This window comes from Ambystoma mexicanum, chromosome 5q, assembly GCF_040938575.1.
Source record: "Ambystoma mexicanum isolate Mex_15411 chromosome 5q, UKY_AmexF1_1, whole genome shotgun sequence".
In the NCBI taxonomy this organism is placed as follows: domain Eukaryota; kingdom Metazoa; phylum Chordata; class Amphibia; order Caudata; family Ambystomatidae; genus Ambystoma; species Ambystoma mexicanum.
The window spans coordinates 871,459,698-871,483,484 of NC_090933.1; the positions used below are offsets into that span (position 1 = coordinate 871,459,698).

General features: G+C 47.6%; 1 protein-coding gene across 1 annotated transcript in view; it reads left to right on the forward strand.

Moving 5' to 3' along the window:
- The window catches only part of TMEM67 (transmembrane protein 67), a 2,125,990-nt gene that overhangs the window by 1,811,618 nt on the left and 290,585 nt on the right, over positions 1–23,787 (forward strand). Inside the window, exons 21-22 of the mRNA XM_069621352.1 lie at positions 17,847–17,987; positions 18,091–18,171. Coding sequence (XP_069477453.1) covers positions 17,847–17,987; positions 18,091–18,171 — 222 coding nt within the window. The remainder of the gene's footprint in view (positions 1–17,846; positions 17,988–18,090; positions 18,172–23,787) is intronic.

Sequence of the window (23,787 nt, forward strand, 5' to 3'; positions counted from 1 at the left end):
TTTACACTAAAGCGCTGCACATTTTAACAACGGGATACATATAACAGTTAACATTATAACAGTAACAGAGGAAGCCATTTACAATTGAGAATCAGACCAACAAAACAATAAGTAGAGCAATTAACTGGAGGGGAGAAGGAGAGAAGTGCAGTAGAACTGAGAGGGAGAGGGTGGGGAAGAGGAGGAGGAGGAGGGAAAGGATGGGATGATGGTGAGAATGGGAGGGGGACGAGCGGTAGGGAGATGAACAAGGAGGTAAGGCAAGGAGGGGGGAGGGGATTCATGGTGGGGGATGGAGAAGGAGAGATTTGAGGGAAGATCGGAATGAGGAAAAGGTAGAAATAGAGCGGAGCCAGAGAGGTAAGGAGTTCCAATCAAGGGGGGCTAGGAGATGGAAGGAGCGGAAGCGGGATGTGGCACAAGGGGAAGGAGGAACAGTGAGAAGGAAGTGGTCGGCTGAGCGAAGGGAGCGGGAAGGAGTGCAGAACGAGAGGAGGGAGGAGAGATAAGGGGGAGCAAGACCATGGAGAGATTTAAAGACTAGGCAGAGAAATTGAAATTTGAGTTCAGAATGAAAGGGAAGCCAGTCGGTGAGGAAAGGGAAGCAGAGATGGAGTCACGGGGGGGGGAGAGGAGACGGAGGGTGCGGACTGCAGAGTGGTAGATAGATTTAAGGGGGGCGAGATGAGAAGTAGGGAGTCCAAAGAGTAAGGAGGAGCAGTAGAAGAGGCGAGAGAAGATAAGGGAGGAGATTAAGAGTTTAGTAGCATGGAAAGTGAGAGAGGGGCGGACTTTGCGAATATTAAAGAGGTGGAAGCAACAGGCAAAAGAGGTGAGAGAGATGTGATGGGAAAAGGTGAGAGAGGAGTCAAAGTGAATGCCTAGGTTGCGAGCGTGGTCAGAGATGGGGAGATTGGAAGGGGGAAAATGAATGAATGGAGGAGGAGAGGGAGGGGGAAGAGAGTTGGAGGGGACGAAAACTACTTCAGTTTTATCGGTGTTAAGGGAAAGGAAGCGAAAAGACATCCAATTTTTAATTGCAGTAAGGCAGGAAGAGAGTTTGAGGTGGAGGTCAGGAGAGAAGGAAGAGAAGGAAAGGAAGAGCTGAGTATCATTGGCGTAGAAATGGTGAGAAAGGCCACATGAGGAGATAACTGGGGCAAGGAGGGAGGTATAGAGTGAGAAAAGGAAAGGGCCAAGTACCGAACCTTGGGGTACACCGTTTTCCAGAGGCTGGGTAGGATAGGAGCGGCCTCCCCAGGAAACAGCAAAAGAGCGGAAGGAAAGGTAAGAGGAAAGCCAGCTAAGAACCGAGCCTTTGAATCCAAAGGAAGAAAGAGTGTTGAGAAAAAGGGGGTGATCGACAGTGTCGAAGGCAGCAGAGAGGTCTAGGAGAACAAGGACAGAGGATTGCTTAGAGTGTCGAGTGGAGAGGAGGGAGTTAAGGATGTAAGTGAGAGCAGTTTCAGGAGAGTGTTTAGGACGGAAGCCAGATTGAGAGGGAGGAAGGAGAGAGATTAGTGACAAAGGTTGAGAGTTGTGAGTAGGCCAGGCGCTCGAGGAGTTTAGAGAAGAATGGGAGAAGTGAGATAGGACAGAAGTGAGGAGGGGGTCAGCAGAAGGTTTCTTCGGAATAGGAATGATGGTGGCATGTTTGAAAGCCGAGGGGACGATAGCAGAGGAAAGGCAGGTGTTGAAGAAGGAAGTTAAGTAGGGAATAAGAAGAGGGTAGATCTTAGGTATAAGGAGGGAAGGGAAAGGGTCAGTAGGAGCAGACGGTTGGGCTTTGGAGAGGAGGATGGAAACGTCAGAAGGGGAGACAGGGGAGAAGTCAGTCATGCAGGTAGAGGGGAAGAGTAGAGAAGGGGTTTGGGGGGCGTAAGAGGAGCAATTGATTTTTTGCCGAAGGGCAAGGATTTTGGAAGAGAAGATGTTTGCAAAGTTGTAAGGTGAAAGGGTGGAAGAGGATGAGGGATCAGGGGTGGGAGGAGAGAGAAGACGAGAGAGAGTTTGGAAGATGTGGCGAGGGATTGTAGAAGGTTGGAGTAGTAGGAGCGTTTTGCTGAGGAGAGGCAAGAGTCATAAAGAGAGTGGTAGGAGAAGTATGAGGTTTGGTTGGAAAACGAAGGAGATTTGAGCCAGAGTGTCTCAAGACGTCGGAGGAGACGCCACATGGAGAGAAGTTGAGGAGAGAGCCAAGGTTGAGAGGGTTTCTGGGTTGGACGGAAGAAGGAAAGGGGGTGAAGTAGATCAAGAGAGGAGGAGACAGAGGTGGAGAGAGTAGAAAGTGCATCGTTGGCCGATAGTGAAGAGAAATCTTGGAGAGAGGGAAGAGAAGAAGAGCAGGTGTCGGGAAAAAGGGAGGATCAAATTTGCGAAGGTCGCGTCGTGAAAAGATGGAAGGGGAAGTCTTAAAAGAAGAAGGGTTGGGAAGGGGAGTGAGAGAGAAGGAGAGTAAAGCATGATCGGAGACATAGATTGGAAGTGTGGAGACAGTAGAAGAGGGGTAGGAAGAGTTGAAGATAAGGTCAAGAGGGGAGCCAGAGGAGTGAGTAGGAGAGGAAGGAAGAGGGGAATGGAGTTAGGAGTCAAGGATGGAAAAAAGGGGAGAGGAGTGAGGGGGAGAAGGAAGGTGAAGATTAAAATCGCCAAGTACAGTAAGAGGAGAGGGAGAGGGAGAGGGAGAGATAAGAGAAAGGAGATGATCGAGGTCGTCGTAGAAGGATGTAAGAGGACCAGGTGGGCAATAGATGATTAGAAAGGAGATGGGGTGAGGAGAGGAAAAGGATTTGTTAAGAAATTCGAAGGAAGGGAAAGAAGGAAGAGATGGAGGGGAGGTAGAGGCAAGGCATTTAAGATGAAAGAGGAGGCCAATCCCTCCACCCCAGCCAGAAGGGCGCGAGATATGAGAAAAGGAGGAGGAGGACGAGGAGGTGGTGAGTGAGGCAGGGACAGTGGTGTTGTGAGGAGGGATCCAGGTTTCAGTTAGACATAGGAAATGAAGGTTGAGACGAAGGAACATGTCTAGAACTGCTTACGGTCTTATTGCAGAGGGATCTGGCATTCCAGCGATCAATGTTCATGAGGCTGGAGGGTTGAACAGAAGGGGGGTAGAGAAGATTAGGGCAGTGAGAAAGGGTATGTGAAGAACGGGGAGAGCGGGGGACGGGATTAGGGAAGGGAATGGAAATGAGGAGGAAGGGGAATTTGGGGAGAGGGAAGGAGGTGAGGGGAGGGGTGATGAGGGCGGAGCGAGAGGGATTTGACAGCGCATAACAGGGAAAAGGAGAGGAGTGGTGATAGAGTAAAGTGGGAGTGGAGGGAGGAGGAAGGGGAGAAGGAGAAGGTGTAGAGGGGCGTCAAATAGAAAGGGGCGAAAGAGATTAGGAGTAGGGATGGAGGGAGTAGCATGGTGGTATTTGTGTCCTGTCCCGTGACGTTGAGGAAGGCCAGTGCAGGAAGGACTAAAGGAGGAGTCCAGAGGGCTTAGTTGGGAACAGATGATGTGGAGCCCACAGGGGTCTCAGGCAGTCGGCGGAGCAGCTGCAAAGTCCTTGTGAAGTGGAGCCCTCAGAGGCCTCAGGCTGTCGGCGGAGCAGCAGCAAAGACAGACAGGATGAGGGAGGAAGAAGCGATACTCAGGGGGCGGAGGAACACCAAGGCTGACCTGGTGGGCCAATTCGGGAACCGGGGATGAGTCCAGCTATGGTGTGCAGGTGGAAGCGCAGGCCCAATGAAGAGGGCGGGCAGGCTGGCACAGGCGGCCCTGAGTCCACACCACAGTAGAGCGGGAAAAGACTGAGGACAGAGACTCTGGAGTCTGTACAGGTGGGCCGTTCGAGGAGCCGCAGAGGTGGGGCCCGAAACACAGAGGAAGCTCAGGCCCTATGAGGAGAGCGGGCTGGCAGGCACAGAAGACAGAATCCCCCCCCCCCAGACAGCAGAGGGGAAGACTCGGGAATGAGGAAGTCACAGGCCGCCCCGGTGGGCCGATCCAGGAGCCGCCGAGGTGGGGTCCGCAATAGGCTACAGGCGGGAAGCAGAGATCCGAAGGTGCCGGGAGCTGGTCCCCACGGCGCCTGCCGCCGCAAGCTGGAGGCCCAGGCCCGATGAGGGCGGGCTGGCTTGGATGACCGGAGACCTTGCAGGCGGAGAGCGGGAAGAGGCCACAATGAGGAGCTGAGCCCAACGGCACCAGCCACAGCAAACTGGAGGCCCAGGCCCGATGAGGAGGGCGGGCTGGCTTGGATGAACGGAGACCTTGCAGGCGGCGAGTGGGAAGAGGCCACAACGAGAAGCTGAGCCCGACAGTGCCTGCTGCAGTAAGCTGGAGGCCAGGTCCGATGAGGAGGGCGGGCTGGCACGGATAACCGGAGAACCTGCAGGTCGGAGAGCAGTAAGAGGCCACACCGAGGAGCTGAGCCCAAAGAGATTGAGGAGGGTGGGCTGGCAGGCACAGGAGACCAAAGCCCTGCCAGACAGAAGAGCGGGAAGACACCGAGCCCAAGCAGCGGAGGGTGCAGGCGGGGAGCAGAGATCTGAAGGTGCCGGAAGCAGGTCCCCACGGACAACACATGGCCAGAGGGACTGACTCACTTCCCCTGGTGTCTTTATAAAAATTCCTGATTTGGTACCAGGAAAATGACTCCCTTCTCCTGGTATTGCTGAATACAGTTCTTTCTCACTGCTTTCAGTTTTATGCACACTTTGCAACTCACATTTATTGTTAGAAAAGTCCCAAGTCTTGTTGGGGTCCCAGACCCTTCTCTGGTGGTCAGTGATTTTCTTTCCCACTGTGACGAGGAAGATTTCCTCTGATCCTTTCAGTATCTGTTTTTGGGTCCCAGAACCTTCTCTGTGGTCAGCGGTTTTCTCTTTCTCCCTGTGACAAGGAAGATTTCCTCTGATGCTTTCAGTATGTGTTCTTGGGTCCCAGACCCTTCACTGGTGGTCAGTAGTTTTCTCTTTCCCACTGTGATGAGGAAGATTTCCTCTGATGCCTTTAGTATCTACTCTTGGGTCCCAGACCCTTCTCTGATTCGTGGTAGGGAACCTGACCCTTCATACTGTAACAAGGAAGATAGGGCTTGAGGGGCTACTGACACTGGTTGGGCACAATAACTGCTTCAATCTCACTGGATCACTGGACTGACTGAAAACTGCTTGAGAGTCTCCCATCCGCTCCTGCACCCCCGATGGGCCTCCCATACCTCCTTTGGGCTCTAGGCACATCACTTAGGCTTCTGGATCCGCAACGTGGCTTCCTTCCGTCGGTTGCGAGCTTGGGTCTGCACTGACAGACCCAATAGAGAATTCCCACAGCTTCTCACCAGCCCTCATGTCCCTGTCCTCCTGGACTGCCAGCAGGATCTGTTTCTCCCATGCTGGCATTTGCCTGCACTTGGTTCTCTCACGACTGCACTTGATGCCGAAGCCGGGCTTGGCTTCTCTGATTGTCCTTTGTTGCTCTTTATACTATGTATCCAGTTCCTCCCATGCAGTTTACAAGAGTCCTTTTACTCTGTTGTTTGGATCTTCTTGCCTCCGCTGTGCCACCTTATACCAGTATAAATACAGTCAATGATCTTTGTCTCCTGTGTTCTTCCTTGTTCTAGTACTTTTGGTGTTATGCTCTAGGTCACAATAATACATAGGTGTGCCTTCAATGTAGTGTCTCTGAGTATTGGGGAGGGTTAGGGAATGTCCGGGAGCAATGAAATTCAGTGGGCTGTACCCCAGCTGATCGTCCCTGTCCCCAGAGTGGCAGTCCCTTCCCATGAGGTCCTCCAGCATTAAGCCACTCCTAGGGGAACTATTGGGTAGCGGCTGCACCTCCTTAGCCTCATATAAAATTATGTCCCCCCACCCCCAACTTGGGGAGGAATAATAACACCTTGTGAACTATCACAGGTGCTAACATTTCATTACCAGATCCTCAAAGGATTTGCCTGTGGTGTCTCAGCTCTGGTCACGAAGTAACCAGTTGTGGCTTGTGCTAGTCGATGGTGCCGAAATATGTGGAGAAGAGACGATCAAAGCTGGCTCTTGGACGAAAATCGTCCAAGTCCCCGAGCACCACTCACTTGGGTGAAAGACCATCCGAGGGAAAACTCTCAGAATCCACTGATCAGTCACCGGAGAGAGCAAAGAAAAGTCATAAAAAGCACAGAGATTCTCACCACTCCTCATTATCTTCTTTTACAAATAAGAAACAGCAGCGCACGCAGTCCTCGACTGACTCTACACCTGATGGACAGGTGTGATTTCCCTCTAAGACTACTTTGGCAGAGAAATGGGAGGAGTGCAATCAAAAGACCACATTGTTTTCAGTAAATCAACTCCCTTGGCCTCTTCTTTGGAGCCAAAAAAGAAAACCAATCACAACGTGCCTGACAAAGCCAGCAGGGACTCAAACAGTGACTCATGCACCAAAAATTCAGGAGTTGAAGTCGATTTCGAAAATGTCGACGACCGCATCTCCTTTGATATTCTTTGCTCTACCAGCGCCCCTTCCAAAGGTCCCATCGGCATTCAGTGTTGAGCCATCATCGATATTGAGATATGTCCTGAAGCAGAGAAAGAGATTTTATCCTCTTTTGAAGGAATATTTGACAAAGGCGAGTAAAATACCCTTTGGCTTTGAACCAATGAGATTTTCTGCTTCCCCCAGAAGAGTGCTATTATTATTGTTATAGTGTTTCTCAGAGGAAGACAGACTTGAGGAGTTAGCAACTGACCTTCAAGATACAAGTGGGCTTGACACTTCCCCTGAGGTGGAATTATCATGCCAAGATTCCCATGCCCATCTTATTGCCTCCTGAATGGCAGTTATGGGTAAAGTCTCTGAAGCACTGCGATGCGGTTACCCCCGTGAAAGATGTTACTGAATGTGACCTCAGACATCTTGGACAAGGGTCCTCCAAAATAGCCAGTTCTGCCATTCCATGCAGCCCTACATTATCTTTTATTAGAGATATGGTATGAACCCTGCTCACCGACAGCAGTACGAGGTGACATTGTCAAGAAGTATAAACCAGCATCTTCAGACCCTGACTTCCTGTTGACGCTTCGAGAAAGTCTTGTGGTACAAGCAGCTACATCGGGTGCAACATCTAGTGCTTACACCTCCTTGCCCCAGTCAGGGATGATAAACCGGTGGATTCTCTATCTAATAAGATCTTCGCTTCAGGCAACCTCACCTTAAAAGCAATGAATGCGTAATTCATTCTTGCAAAGTACCCACACATTGTGGACAGTGATAAAAGAACCAGCAGAGCACATCCCGAAAGGGTAAATGACGGATAGTTTCCTTAACATTGTTGGAGATGGTAAGCAAGCAATGTGACAAGCTCTCCAGTCTGGCCTGGATGCTTCTGAATGTGTGGGCAGGGCGATGGGCACAAGCACAGAGATGAGCAGATTCTCCTGGCTCTTTGCCCTCTTGTCTTGGGAAGATTTCTGAATCTGCCCTTTGACAGGGTGAGTCTTTTTGGAGCCAAGACTGATGATAGCCTCGAAAATTACAAACCTCTAAAGCAGTCGTAAATTCCTTGGGGGCCACTGTCTGACAGCAAGAAACCCAATCTGCATCACACAGTTGGAAAACCAGTTGTTACTACGGCACCTTTGGCCAAAGAGGATGTGGGAAAGCATTGTGAAACGAGGTTAACAAAGGTTTGCTATGCGTAAAAAAGGTGGAGGCAAAGCCGCACAGACTACATCCTCCGCTGCCCCATTAAGTACATTACCATCAACAAAACCGCTCCCAGGTATTCTCACATCCCACCCCTGTTAGGGGGATGCCTGATACATCATTCGGGAGAATGGTGCAGCATTACTATGGATGCAAGGGTAAGACAGGTGGTCACCCAAGGGTACTGCCTACCTTTCCTCGGGTTCCCCTCAGCCTGCTCCACTCCCACCAGCCTCCCTCCGGGATCCAGATCTGCTACTCCAGCAGGAGATTATATCCCTGCTAGAGAAAGGTGCAATAGAGTTGGTGCCTCAAGCAGAAAGGAACCAGGGGTGGTATTCCTACTGCTTCCTGGTCCCAAAGCAAGACTGAGGACTGCAACCCATTTTGAACCTGAGTTGTGTGGAGGATTAGAAGAAGGACACGAATGCTGTGAATACATTTTAAGCATTCTTTTTTATTCTAAAGTAAAATAATGCGTAGCTCTTTCTATGGGGTGTTCCGTACCTATTTTACTAAGGTGCTAGACAGTCAGGGTGAATGTCCAAAAACAAGTCCTTCCACTGGCCATATCTAATGTATCTGACCCTACCACTAATGTAACTAACTAATGGTTCCCTTCTCCTGGGTGCTATGTTTTGTCATAGGGTTTCCTGTGTTCTTTCGATCCATTCAATAAACCCTACGAAAATAGTCTCTTGTTATCTTCTGGATTAAGTTCTGTAATGCTTGTAGGGGACGGACCATTTTCCTCTCTCCTTGTATGCCAAAAATCTTACTTTGTACAAGTTCCTTCTCTCTTTTTGTCAGATTCTAGCCTCTTCCCAGAGTGCTGTTTCATGTACAAGTGTTAACTTCCTGGACTCCTGGATGTATTTTTCCCAAATGTCTTTGTTAAATTGTCTTTCTCATCTTTTGGACCTGGGTTGACTTTTCCCTTCTCCCAAGGTAACGAGTGTTCAACTGTACTCCTCTCCCACTTTGTGTATTTCATGTAGCTCTGACTTTCATGAATACGGTTCTCATTAATCGCCTTATTTCCATTGCTTTTCTCATTATCATTGGGACGAGTTTAGTTCAAGTTTTAATGAACTGTCTGGTGAGCCTGTTCCCTGTATTACCTTCTGTTCCAAGGAGTAATGACAGTTTCTGCTTCTTCTTGGCGCAACGGCTCACTGGATCACATGTGTTTCGTTCTCATTTTCCAAATCCAATGTGTTCTGTATCTTGGGTCGGGAGGGTTTCTCTCCTGTCAGTGGTATCAGCATTGTTCTGCGGGCAGAATGCCCACCACCATTGCTGTGTGGACACTCCACCACCGAACTCTGTCTTAAATCACCTTGTGATTTCTTTCATTCTCATATCCTGGTGTTCCAGCGTCTTTGGATCCGCGTCAGAGCTGTACTGGCTTAAGTAGGTTCTGCAAGAACTCTGCCTCCTTCCGCTCTGCTAGGTAAAGGGGGCTTCCCCTGGTTCGCTCTGCTTTCCAGCTTCTCTGTCCCTCTTGGCTTCTCGACCACTTTTCATCCCTTTTCAGCATTCTCGGCACAGTCCATTTCAGGGACTGATTTAAAGGTATAGTTTTAGTTTCATGTTGTAACGCTTACTTCTATATGCCATAAGCGTGTTGAAGAAGGAAGTTGACACAAATGTGGCATTGTGGTGATTATAAACTTTTACTTATGGAAAAAAGTCCCTCACTATCTATATCTTCTAAGAGGGGTTTCGCTCCCTCAAACTAATACTAAAGGATCCTTCAGAATGTTCGTCAAAATCAAACTCCACCATTGTGTTTCACAAACTACTTATATCCCTTACAATACAACTAAAGAATTCTCCAACTGAAAGTTTGTTCTCCAGGAGAATGACCCCTCCCCCCCCTCTCCTGGTAATGGTCTGCAGAGTTCACAGTAAGGCCAGGGAGAATGACTCCCTTCGCCTGGTGTCTCTTGAGTATGCTCCAAGCGCTTTAGTTTCTTTTACAGGATAAGGACTCCCTTCTCCTGGTGTTTGAACAGTTATTTTTCAGGTATTTCCACTTGATGTATCTTTTGCCACTCTCTCTCCGTATTAGCAAAGTCCCAAACCCTTCTCTGGTGATCAAGCAACTTATCTTTGATACTCTGATGAAGTCCTCCTCGGATGTCCAATTCACTTAAAATGGGGTCCCAGACCCTTCTCTGGTGGTCAGTGGGCTTATTACTATTAGTGCGATGAGGAAGCTCTACTCGGATGCTTGGATTACTATTGTTAGGGTCCCCAACCCGTCTTTGGTGGTCAGTGGTCTTGTGTCATCCAGTAGTTTTTTCGTTACTCCTGGGATGAGGGATAATCCTCCCTGATGCACTTTTCCATTGACGAGTAGCTACTTTACTTTGTTACTACTGGGATGAGTGAGATCCTCCTTGATGCACAGTCCTGTTCCCGAACAGCCCTATAGCTGCCACTGGGCTGAGGAACATTACGTTGTGTACCTTGCTCCTCCTCCCCTGTATCCCTACTGGGTCTCCCGTGCCTCCCTTTACGTTCTTGATGGTCCACCTTGTTAAGAGCACGCCACCTCTTCTTTCATTCGGTTTCGCATTTGGGACTTCTCCCGTCAGACCCATGATGGAATCTTGCAGCCTGCTGCTGGCATCCTCTGCACAGCCTTTCTTCCAGATCTCACTCAGAGTTTTAAACTGCCGGGCTCCTGGCTTCCCCATGATCAGACACTCTTTAGTCCACCTTCTCTTTCCTTTTTTAATCCCCAGGACTCTGCACTGGCGCAGCATCAACACCTGTAGTCAATGGGCTTCACTAAGTCAGCCGGTCCAGTATTAAAGTGCCAGTATTAATGTATACAGGCCCTTTACCAGACCGGCCGACTACAGGTTTGCCAGTGGGGCAACTGAGTTACCTCTAGCTAAAAGCTGGAAGTAAGGCAGGTGTCCTACTGGCAGAAATTGCTGTTATTGCCGGCACCGGTATTGCCAGTGCCGGTAATAAAGGCAAATCCCCCCACGAGTCTTATAGGACTCCATGAATGGGTATTTACAGTCACTCCGGGACTCGTAATCTGGCGGTAATACCTCCGGACTGAGTGCCGGAGACGGTAATAGCATTTGCTGGTATCCTGGCGGATTTACCACCAGTATACCGTCAACCTCATAATGAGGCACAATGTCTCTTTGGTATTCCTCATGCCTCCGGTGAGCCACCTCGTGGCAGTACTTAAGAGTTAGTTATTCTTCTTATCTTCTTCCTCGTCTCAGTATGTTCTGTTCTGGCAATATTACCAAAATACATGGGTTGGCTAGGAATGGAGGAAGGGGCTAGGGAATGTTTGGGAGGGACATTGCCCAACGGGCTGTACCCCAGATGATCGTCCTTGTCCCCAGAGGAGGAGTCTCTCCCCATGAGGTCCTCGTGCATTAAACCACCTCTAGGGGGACTATTGAGTAGCAGCCACACCTCCCTAGCCTCATGGGAAAGGGCCCCCTCTTGGGGAGAAGTGACGACACCTTGCGAATCGTCACAGTGCCTATACATCCCAAGCACAGGAAGTACTTGAGGTTTGGGATCAGAAGTTCCCACTATCAGTTTCGGGTCTTGCCTTTCACGCTTATCTCTGCCTTGAGGGTCTTACCAAATTGTTGTCATTGGTGGCAGCCAGTCTAAGTAGAGAGGGATACACATCTTCCCTTACCTAAATGATTGGCTAATCACAGCCCACTCCTTGGAGCAGGCCCAGGAACATCTAAGCTACACCTGCGACTTACTGCCCAAGCTGGGCTTCTCTCGCAACTTCAAGAAGTCTCAAATGACACTTTCATAAATGCTCAGGATCTCCTGTGGTGGAATAGCAGAGATAAGTTGATTGTGGTAGTACCTCTTTGGCAAACGTGGCCAGAGGGAACTGTTAAAGTTGCTTCTCTGAAGTGCTAGGGTACAAGGGTACCTCTCCAATTGAATGGGGAGGCCTCGGGCGGTGGGGGGAACCCATGAGCATGGTGGCAGTTGAAAAGGACCCAGTTTCAGCCTCCTGCCTTGTGCCAGCATATTTGTGTGCAGACCACCATTTAGTCAAGCAATGCTTCCATTACAGGTTGTTTGTCAGTTCCTTCGATCTCTTCTATAAACATACAAGTGGAACAAGAACCTAAAAGGAAGCATCAACAAAGAAATCCTGATCCAGTGCCCTGCTTTTGGGATGAAAATGCAAACACCAGACCACCATCAAGCAGCTATAGTTGACCACGCTGCAAGAGAAACCCACAAGAAGAAAGTGAAGTCGCAACACCCATGAGATTCAACACCCCAACCTTAAACCAGTCTCAGTTTGGAGGGAGAGCCACAGAGGGAAGCCGCAGGAGGACCTGCAGTGCTGCCGGGGAAGATAGGTGAGTATGTGCAATGATTCGAACTACCCCTAGACCACCACGGAAAAAAAGGGGAATGCCAAACCAGTTTCCCAGTTGTGCCTACCTCGGGTGCCTAGAATTGATCGCCAAAGCATGAACACTTTTTTCCAGGCCCCCTTTTTATACCACGGTGAAGCTGCATGGGGGAAAAGAGGGCAGAGCTTTGCCCTATACTTATGATGTAAAGCCTTTCTAACATGCTCCGGGTGGGGAAAATAGGGCCATATTGGCCATGGAGAGAAGACCAATGCCAGGAGAGAAAGACCGATTTAAGGAAGCAGCTGGAAAGCTGGGTTTTTGGGGAGAAGTCGAAGGTTTCGGACAGCTAAGAGACTAGCAGGGGGAGAAACAAGTGGCAGAGTGTGGAAGCAGGGTTGTGTGGCAAGTGTGGTTGGAAAGATTAATGTAATGAATTCATGTTAAGTGGATGATACTTGGTGAAAGGAGGGTGTTTGTGTAATTGGAGAGAAGTAGCAGGGTGGAGAAGGAGGGGGTAGTAAGCAGGAGGGAGGATCAAAGGGTGGAGTCTAGACCTAGAAAGTGTGGAAGACATTGGCGGGATAGAAGAGAGTAGAAAGAAAGGGCATTAGGAGTGGACGTGTAGAGAGAGGAAAGCACGAGGGGGAGGAAAGGGTGAGCTTGAAAGGTAGCAATTCCTGAATTCCTTTAAACTACAAATAATTGGCTTGAGTAGGGGAAGCAAGGAAGTCCCCGAGGGGGTTATATTATGTTTAATCACAGGGATTTTACAGACTCCTGTTCCACAATTTTATTTTTTGGTTACCGCATTTTACTGTAAAATAATTCAGGTGGGATAATCACCCGCCCCCCCCCCACCCCCCAACACATCTTTCTAAATACCTCAATCACCCCATCTACTTTCTTGCAGTAGAAAAACAGGATTCTTTGACAGTGATCTGCAAGAAAAATGGGCATTTCCCCAGAGGGAGCTTAGCGAGGGAAGTCGAAGCACCATTAGGTTGCCATTGCAGATCATCTAGTGATTAGTATACTAAGGAAGAAAAAAATCACTAGCACTAACCTGGGGATATATGTGTGAGAGAGAGAGAGAAGACGAGAACTTTGTGAATACTGCCTTTTTGTTTTCCTGTGTGATTGCTGAACTTTGAGGACTCACATTCTAGCCATATATAACACCAGCAAAGTCGCCAGCGTCACAGATGTAGTCGTCACGCCTATCATTTGGATTTGGAGCAGACAGTAAGTGTAACTGCAAATGTGGGAGAGGAGCTTTCTGAGCTTCTTTGTAATGTTCGGGCACTTCTGAGTTCTTGCCCACATTCCTTTTAGAAATTCTGCATTAATAACCTTCTAATCTTGCACAAGCAGGGTGCTACTGTGCATGTGGTATGGATTTCTGAATTCAGTGGCTTGTACATTTTCCTTACCAGTATTTTATTCTTTTTGTCTAGACACTGGAACTGAGCCAGAAGCTAGTGCAAATCCCCACCATATCTTTACATGAAATACATCTGAGACATTAGCATCGTTTGACTAAGTGGCGCTGAAGGGGGTTAGAGAGTTGAGTCTGTCAGAAGGCACTTCGAAGGAGGAGTCTTTGCTGTGTACAGGTTTGGGATCAGAGATGCAGGTGCGAAGGAGAGAATGGGCGGTAGAGCTGCGATGGCGTTGAGGAAATGCCAGCCGTGTTGTTCACAGACTTTAGCTTTGGACATCTTTCTCTGGCACCAAAGACAAAGATGACTGTAATGTTAAAACAGGAAGAGTCAGCAGTGCTAGACCAAATGGATGACTTCTACTTCTTTGAATCAAGAGGATTATGACATGAATTGGGAATAATTAAACCCAAACCCGCCTATCTTTCTTGCCCTCCTCTGATTATTTGGAAGCAAATTCACTGTGCCAGCATGCTTCCCACTAACACAGGAGTCCCATACTGAACTTCATAACCCCCAACACATATTTACACTTTTACAATGATAGACGATTTGGGCTTGGCTAGGGAGGTTTTCATACAACATTCTGGTGAGGGCGTTGCAACCATGCAACCTGTGGCTCTCCAGATGTTTTGGACTATGACTCCCATGATCCCTCACCATTGACTTTGCTGACCAGAGACAATGGGATTTGTAGTCCAGAACAACTGGAGAGCCAAAAGTTGCAGACCCCTGAATTCTAACCTAATGGCAGAGCAAATCCAACTAGAAGGGAACCAACCCCCTTTATAGTTATTTAGCAGGCAGAGCAGTCAGGCTTAACTCAGGAGGGAGGAAGAGCTTGTAGGGAATGTTAGGTAGTCCACACTGTTAACCAAAGAAAACACCCAGCACGGCTGTACACTTTATATTATAATCACACTTTATGCCCAGGCATACTGACAAAATATAAGCTTTATATTATAGACACACTTCGAATATCTATCAGGTAAAACATCTGTACATAAAGGCACACACAACACAAGATGGAGCCAGTGCATGTATTATAACCAGTGCATGTCAATTAAGACACGTATCCCAAATGCTAACATGTGAAGCCAGTGTCTGCTGATAGGCACTCCACATATAACCTAAAGATGGAGGGACAGACGGGGGAACCTAGACACAGATGAACCATTGCATTTCCAGAGTCCTGATCAGGCCAGATTCTCAAAACGCATCTCATTACTTGCAACAAAAATAAGCAGCAGCCCGATTCACGAAGGGCATCTGAATGAGCTCCTCTGGCCTTTTTTCTCCCCCTTTGTCCATTTGCACAAATCAAAGGACGTTTCTGCGCATTTAAAAGTCCATTCCCAATTCACAAACAGGATGTGTTTTAAAATGTGCAGAAATAAGGGTTATTCCCCTGCACCTGTTGGAAATAGGAGCAGGGTGATGCGTAAATCATGGCAGGGTAATTTCTGACCCTGTCATGATTTTTTCTTTAAATGTGACAGCCGCGGTTTAAACTGCTCTGTCACACTTGCATTTCTGTCTCCCAAAAAGGGATGGAAGTAGTTTTTTTGAGCATTTCACAGAGAGGCGCCCTTCATGGCTGCTGGGATTCAGTCTAGTGTCCTGAGAGTGCTTCCGACACCAATGTATGCAAGAGGGCTGGACAGTGCATCTTTGGGCAATTGTCCAGACCCTTCTGAAATGTGCAGGTCACCTTTGAGAATAAGGTACCCTGCACATGTGTCAAAGTAGCGCAAATAAAACGAGCACATTCTCTGTCCTCCTTTCATTTGCGCTATTTTTTGTGAATGTGTCCCATAGTATTCCCGACCTTGTAGTTACATGGGAGATAAAAAAAAGGGTTACAGTTTAAAACCCAAAAGACGAGATGAATTCATACTTGCAGCACTAGCCACAAGGAGAACTCATTACACTCATAGTAAAAGTAAACATACAAGTTAGACACAGGGCACACAGGATTTTACAAATGCAGATAAAATCGGGCCCACCACCCAAGGTCAGAATAAATAAGATTTAGAGTGCTAGCCACAGGGATTCACACTTTTAGGGCAGATATTGATCACAAAAAGTACCTCATAAACAAGAATGTTAAAGCAGGACTTTAGAAAAGCATAGAATCACTAGCACCAGCAAATATTCTAGTCTTTGGACCTAAACTCCATTGATCCAGAGCAAACCCAGGGAAAATGTTAATGTCTAGGTAAGCACCTATAACCCTCAGTTCCAGAAGAATTGAACGTACTAGTTTACGGAATACAGGAACAAGTCAGTAGGCCAAAAGCAAGCAAAGTCTCAGTTCTACCCCTTAGGAGACAGAGATGGTGGCAACCCACCTCAGGGGACACCAGTGAAGAGCCTCTTGAAGAAATTCAGGGCAGGTTTGAGACCCAGCAGCCCCGGAAGGAGATGCAGCTATGCAGGCGTTTGCCCTAGTGCAATTCAATGGGGAGATGCGATTTAAGCACGCTTGCAGAAATCTTCGACCACAGTTATCCCTGAGGGTGAGTCGAGAATGACCCATCAACCCATTGATCAGTAGTAACTAGTCCGTCGTTGTTTCTGAAAATATGGCTCCAGTAAGGCAAAACAGCCTGGTAAGTATAGATCCTCTTTTTACAGGGCAAACTCCAGGATCTGGTCACCGAGGGACTTCAACACCTACCCTAATGGCCCAGAAGAAAAACAATTGCTCTTCCTTGGGGTCGGACCGACCTGCCAAAAATCAAAGAAGCAATGGCGGTGGCTCCCAGAGGATGGGAGAACCAGATCAATGCTGCATGAGGGCAGCACACCAGAAGAAATGGTCCCATGATGAAAATGACAGCGGAGATGATCCAGCATGGCCCTAAGGAGTAGATGAGGCAGGGTGTTGGCATTGCAATACTCTTCGAGGTTAAATCTGCTTCCATTAGCATGGTGGGACACCTAGATGGTAAACATTGGAAGCGGTGGTAAAATGGCCTGGAAAACTATCACAGCACAAGAAGCCTGGCCAAGCCAATAAAGAGTACCAATGAGAGGACGATGGCTAGGAAGGCCCAGGAAGGACATCCAGCAGCTGAAAATCAAAGCGTAGATGAGTCCAGGAAACAGCAGGGAACTGCCAGTATTGCCAGATCTGGATTTACACAAATTTAGCAATGGGCAAAAATCCTCCAGCAGGTAAGTAAACCTGCTTATCTACCAGAATTCGGACATAATTGTGGGCAAGATCCAGAGTTTCCCCTGGATACACCAACACTCACAGCCAAGCCCACCAAGTACACAAAGGTGTTTCACACAAACGGTGTGGCAGCCAGCCAATCGTGTTGCCCCAAAAACCACCAAACACCCGAGACCACCCTTGCAGGTAGTGTAATGGCCAGTCCAGCGCCTACAAGTGGTCTAGACTAGTTCAAATCACTACAGATGGTGCACGGGCGAACCCACGTCTACACATCTGCCATTTTAAGCCTGTCTCATGGTTTCCCTGAACAAAGGGCATTACCTCAGACGCCCCTTCTTATCTCTCAGAAAGAATTTCCCTTGGCACCTCTAACAGACCTACCAGAGCACACCGCGCCAACCTGATGTATGTTCCCACGTTCAAAAGAACCAGAGCAGGGGGGTCCAGCTTCCAACACCTCACACCCAAAAACTGGAATGCCCTGCCTACCTCACTAAGGAATGGAAAATCATACACCACCTTTTGAAAAAATCTAAAAACCTTCCTATTCCACTAAAATCTCTGAACTAATTTACACAGTTATGCTTGCACTGTAACCCTAGCAAGTCTTACCCCTGTCATCATACCACTGCTATCTACTGTTACATCCTATGCTATGTTTATTCTCAAGTCTTCTGTAACAGCGCCACGATGCCTCAGGGCCGCTCTATGCGCTATATAAATGTAAATAAATAAAGGAAGTCCAAGAAACCAATTGGCCAAGGGTAGGATTTACAAAATAAATTGGTGCCCCAATGGCTACCAAAAAGTACTTTGGGCTTCTAATGCAGTAGATTGGCTTGCTGCCCTAGTATTGCCAAAACGAAATTACAGCTGTCATCAACCTTCAGTAGAAGCCCCTCTGACAAGAAAAATAGGTAATTGATGCAAATATGAAGAAGGTAAAAAGCTTTTAGGCATGCAAATATGGTAGGCACAAACCCACCACCCCCACCAAAAAACGGGTTCTGCCATAACATTTGTTATTTCTAATGGCAATCTACCAAATACATTGCAAATAATACACACTAGTAGCATTTGCTTTTATGGCATGGTGTAAGTCACAGCATATGTCAAGCATGTTCTAATTAATCCCATTTTGTCGTTAGGTTGTTGGCTTTGCAAACTTGGCATTGATGGAACCGTCTTCGAGTCTTACAAAAAGTACACAAGGTTACGTAGCCCCCTCAAGTCGGATTCTGAGATATGGTGTATCTACGGCTCTTTGGCTAGCCATTGGCTGCATTCAGGTACTGAACTAGCATTATATTTTAATTTCATGTATGCTCTTTAAATGTGTACTACATCCGAAAGACACACACTAATATGTAAAAACCTGATTTCATATTTCAGATGTTGTTCTTTGCTGTCTTATATGAGAGATTCATGGAAGACAAAATAAGACAATTTGTTGATTTATGCTCCATGAGCAATGTGAGTATATTCATTTTCTGCTGCCACACATTATGATTTCATTTGATAATGTTGAACGTACATTACATTGTAAACATAGTTGTAAGTCCTAAATCATCATTTTATTGATCCACTGACCGCTCAGAAAAAAGGTTACCTTTCCATTGTATACATCAGTCTCCTCAGATAAAGAGATGTTATCATTATACAATTCCATTTGACCAATTCTCTCACTGGTGCTCCTTCAAAGAGTGGTGTGGTCAGTCCTTGTGATATGGGGACATTTTCTGTGAATACCAAGCATGCAAAGTATAGGTCTTCCCAATTCAAAGACTGGTAAATGGAAGACTGAGAACATAGCATGTGGCAATACAGTTGGGCCTCAATGGTACAAGCAGGGCTTTAATATGATTAGCAACCATGGAAGATGTCTACCAACTTTTCCCTCTCTTGCAATGGTACAGATACTTATATTAAACAGAGAAATATCCACAATAAAGGTGTCCTAAACCCTCTAGTTAACAATGAGATCTGCATATCTCAGAGGAGTTGTTTTTATGAACCGGAACAAGCCACAAAGGTCATGCTGAAATACCTGTGCTCACTCCTTCGAGACTCCTTAGTTGCTGCTAGACTGGGGCATAGCGATTGTCACGCATACATTGCTGCTTTTCATGTGTCTTTTTCCAGGTGACCTGGCCACTGAAGAGCATACATAATCAGTGGTATATAGCTTATAATGCCCTGGCTGTGAAGTCTCTCATAGGACATCCCTATGGGGTTTGTGCATATGGATTTCTGCCGACTTCCCATTTACGGACACAGTGTTGGATATTGGCACCTCTGATATTCAAGCATTAAAGTTTGGAAGCATGGGGTCACCAAAAGGGGTATTTTTTAAAATTTCCACAGTTAATATTGTTGCAAGTGTGTAGAGTCACTGATTTTGGCCAATCTATCAAACGCATCATTTAGATGCAGTGTGGTCACTGACCATATCAACAGAACCTGGTACGTTTGGAAGCAGACTTTAAAGACACTTTTGAGGATTCTACTTGATCGTGAAGGCATTTCTTTTAAGAAGCACGTGACATCTTCACATTTGAGCTTTGGTTTTGCAAATTTAAAAAACAGTTGATGATTACCAACCAAATAACTTTGGTTCAGTCATGTTTTTTTTGTTGGATTGGTCCTTCCTTCCATAGATTCCTCCTATTAGAAATCTCCTCCAAGTTCTAGCCTGGCTTCAGAAACATTTTCAGTTGCCAAGGGACTCACTGTGGCTCTGTGTCTGGATATGACATCATGGTAAGTATATGTGGCAACTCTGCCCTTTCCTTTCAGAGATGCTAGATTGATGTTGTACCAGCTGTTGTTCTTGGTGGCAGGTTTTAGGCCAATCCTCATGGCAGAGGCAAGGATTTCAAGGGTGTTGGAGATGGCGAGGTGCAGGCTAGCAAGGACCGAGTCAGAGGGAGAGTCAGGAGCACAGGTTGGAGGGGGTTGAAGGTGGAGGCAAAAGCAGCATCTGATACTCGCTTCATAGGTCGAATGACGGCAAAGGAGGTTGGCAGTGTAGGGGGTGGCTCAGGTAGATGGCTAAGGGACCCCAGGTGGGAGGAAAGGAGAGAGTGGTCAGACCAGGAGAGGGGGGTGGTGACCTGATTAGAGATGGGGATGTTGCCAGCAATGAGGGCATCAAGAGTGGCCTGCAGAGTGAGTCGGTCCGGAAGGAAGACTAGCGAGAGAGAGGGAGTCGCAGATCCCGGAACTGGGAGGTGGATGATTCAAGAGAGTCAAGGTGAATGTTGAAGTCACCAAGCAGGAGGTGTTTGGATGAAGAGTTTGATAGAGATGAGACAAGGTCGGCCCATTCAGAAAGGATGAGAGAGATGGGGCCAGGGGATCTGTAGATAGTGGCGAGGGTGAGAGAGTGAGTAGGCGAGATCCCAAGCCTACAGACAAGACATTCAAAAGATGAATAGGATTGAGTAGGAATGATGGAGGCAGGGACCCACTCCGGGAAGATCAGGGCCACTCCACCTCCAGGCCTTTTGGGTCTGAGTTTGGAGAGGATTTTGTAGCCCTCAGGAAGGAGAGTCAAGAGCAGTGACCGAGCTGGCATTGAAGCACTTCTCAGTAAGGTCGAGGATGTCCAGTTCAAAGTCTTCAAGAAGGAAACCGATGTCGGAGAATTGTTTGACAGCAGAGCGAGTATTTGGAGTAGCTAAATGAAGCTGGTAACCACCTTTGAAGGTTTTCCGAGGGGGTGTGCAGGGGCGTGGTACTCCCATCAGTGGTGGTATAGAATTGAGGGGAGAGGAAGCAGGGGTAGCAGGAGAAGGGAGGAAGTTTGAGGGAGGGTAGGCCCTGAAGAAGACTATGTTGAGAACCTTGGGCCATGATAGTGCCATTGTGATGGACATTAATGATACATCTAGAGGATGAGCAGTATGCAAGGAGTACTTCCCACCTAGTGCCACCTTTTATGGGAGAAGAGGAGAAAGGGGAGAGAGTGTAGATCAGATTGGGGTGGGGGGTCCACAGGTCAGGAGAGGGGACAGATGAGAGGATGTCAGTAATTGTCTGGAAGTGGCATAAGTGTCAGCGATAGGTAGGCCTGGATTAGAGTCCGGGAGAACTTTGTTCAGCTTTCTTCTTCCATACTTCATGAGAGAGGAAGGATAAGTGATAGAATAGCAGTTAGAATTGATGGGAGGGATGGACATTGCCATGGGGGTAGAGGGGCAGAGAGGGATGAGCAGGGGAGCTGAACATTGCACAGGAATTCACCAAGTGGCCTAGCAGCCATGCAGGCCTAGAGGAGGTGGTGTGCAAAGGGAGGCAAACAGTGAACAGAATAAAAAGCACACCTAGATTCAAAATTGCTAAACAACAGTAGTACAACACAAAATGGGGGATGCAGTGATTTAAAAAGCACACCTAGATTCGAAATTGCCAAAAGGCACTGGTACAGCACGAGATGGAGGATGCAGTGATTTAAAAAAGCACACCTACATTTGAAATTGCCAAAAAGCAATTAAATGATTATGCTAGGTAGATAAGCCAGAAATGAAACAGCCAGTGGAATTTGGGGAAAGCAATAGCAGGTTGCAGCATTTTTGTAAATTTAGCATAATTGCAAACAACTAGCTTCGGGTAACAGGAGAGCCCCTCAGAAAGCAGCAAAATTCAGTCAGAGGGCAGGTATTTAAACACATCTAGAAACTAATTTCCGCCAAAGCACTCAGCAGTACTATACAGTCAGAATGCAGTTTGAAAGCCCATCCGGATTCAAGTTCATGCCGTACAGCAAATGAGGCAGATAGTAAGTGCTTCATAAAGCAACCCGACATTCAGAGCCTACAGGACAACACACTTGTAGTTCGGAGCAGGCAGGTTAGCAACCATGACGGAAGGCGCAGGGAAGGAGTAGCAGGACCGTCCAGTAGCTGAAGTCGGTTATTGCGAGAAGAAAGTTTGGTGTTGCAGCGCAAGGAGGATCAAGTTCATGGTCAGTCTCTCAAGATTGCGCAGGATGGAAGGAGGAGAATGCGACCTGCACAGTAACGCTCTGCTTAAGATGCAGGCTGCAGGATGGGGCAAGAGAGAAGGGGGGGCAGGGCTGCAGCAGGTGCTGGAAGGCAAAGGGAGGCTTGGGATTAAGAAGCCTGGGAGCAAATGAAGAGGCACAGGCTAGGTAGACTTCATGCATAGTGCACCCAGCAGCTTTGTGGGCTTTGGGAAGGGGGCCGGCGTTCGCCTGCCGGCTCCCTGGATAGGTCAAGATCGTCCGGGATGCAGGCAATCACTGCGGCGCAGGTGACTATCACAAGGAAGTCCTGTGCTTTGAAAATGAAGCAGCTATTTTTGAATGGGGAAAAAGTCCCAAGATAACAAAAGACCCACTGGAATCTGAGGACAAGGTAAGCGCTCAAAGACAGAAGGCGCTAACGTACATAAAAACATAAATTATGGGCGCTTGTTGCTTCATTAGGTCTGATTTGGCACAATCAGGTTGTCACCAAGCCCAAATGGGCTTAACTGGTGGCCGGTGATGCGATACAAGCTCCTGTTTCTGGAGCCTCGTGGTGAGACCAGTTTATTGACCAGTATTTATAATTGGCTCCTTTCAACCACTGATTCCTCATCTATGGTGTTCTATCTCCAGCACCAGCTATTTTTGGAAATGTTTTTACCACCAGGGGCACAGCGCAGCTCTGTTCAAACCCTATATGTGCCGCGGCGCCGGACGTGATGTCCCTGAGATCTGTGGAGCTGCCGTCCCTCCAGGACCTTAGTCCCATTCTTCCATGCACTTCAGGAACGTTGCTATTTTAGCAACTTCAAAGAATTATTTAATGTGCTGGCCAACTAACTTCCAATGTTTTTTGAGAGACGTGTCCCTCAGCTCCGCCATCGCTTGCAGAGATTTACAAGCATATTGGTGTCATCTATAAAGGCCCTTCTGCCACATCCAAATGTGTACTACTTTTATCTGCAGGTAGCCCTTGAGTTAGACACAGGCCCTGAGCTTCAGGCATGGGTGATCACTGCCTTGATTTAAAGATTTTGAAGCACCACTTGATCCCATTGTAGTCTGGCCCATGGTGGCCTGTAAGGCCTTGGTCTACTTTAACCACGCAGTTGGGAATATGTAAATACCCAGCAAGTGAAGCGTGCTGCACTAAATCCACCACCTACGCAATATTCCCTCAGGTCTGCCTACGCTGTTAACTGGCAATCTGCAATGATGGTGGTCTCCATTCTCTGCCTTTTACCAGTTGTTGCAATATTGGGCTAGTCGCCATCCTAAATTGACACCCGAACATATTCCAATGGATTCTACCTCCTACGGATTCCTCATCTATGCTATCCTTCCGAAACCTTTCTGCAGTCAAAGGGCTCTGCGTCGGCTCTTTCCAATGTCTCTACTCACCCTGCGCCAGACATGATGTCAGGGAGAGTATATATAGAGGTGCTGTGACCTCAGTTCCTTTTTTCCATGCACTCTTATCTTCAGGAACATGCCGCCTGAATTTTTTGAACTCGTCGTCACCCTGCCCAACCTTGTGAAAATCTCAGGGTTCAAACCATACGCGGACTGAGGCTGGCAGAAGACAATTTCGGATCATATACATTTATGATCATATCATACATATATGATCCGAAATTGTCATCTGCCAGCCTCAGTCCGCCTCTAAATACAAATAGTGTGGGAAACAATGTTATGTAAAAGAAAAGTGTTTAAGAAATGATATGTTAGGATATTCAGCCATTGGCTTCCCTTCCCCACGTTTTCAGCATGGGACAAGGCGGCACACTCAAGCTTAGCACAGTCTCTGGTTTCTCTATCATGAGGGTGCAGTTCAGAATGTCAACATCGTATCCAATTTCTCGGGTGATCCACTGTTCGCCCTGGATCCGCCTCTGCCGGTCTCAGATCCGCTTTGACACAAAATCCTTAATCAGTCTCCCTCTGCCGGGCTTGGACCAATGCATCTATTTTAACACAAATCTTTACTGTATCAACATTGAAGACCTTTGATTGTGCGCAGGATTTTGCTTGACCCGTCGCAGGTCCACTTCGATTCACAATCCTTTGCCACTCTTTCACTTTTGTCAGCTTTCAGCTGG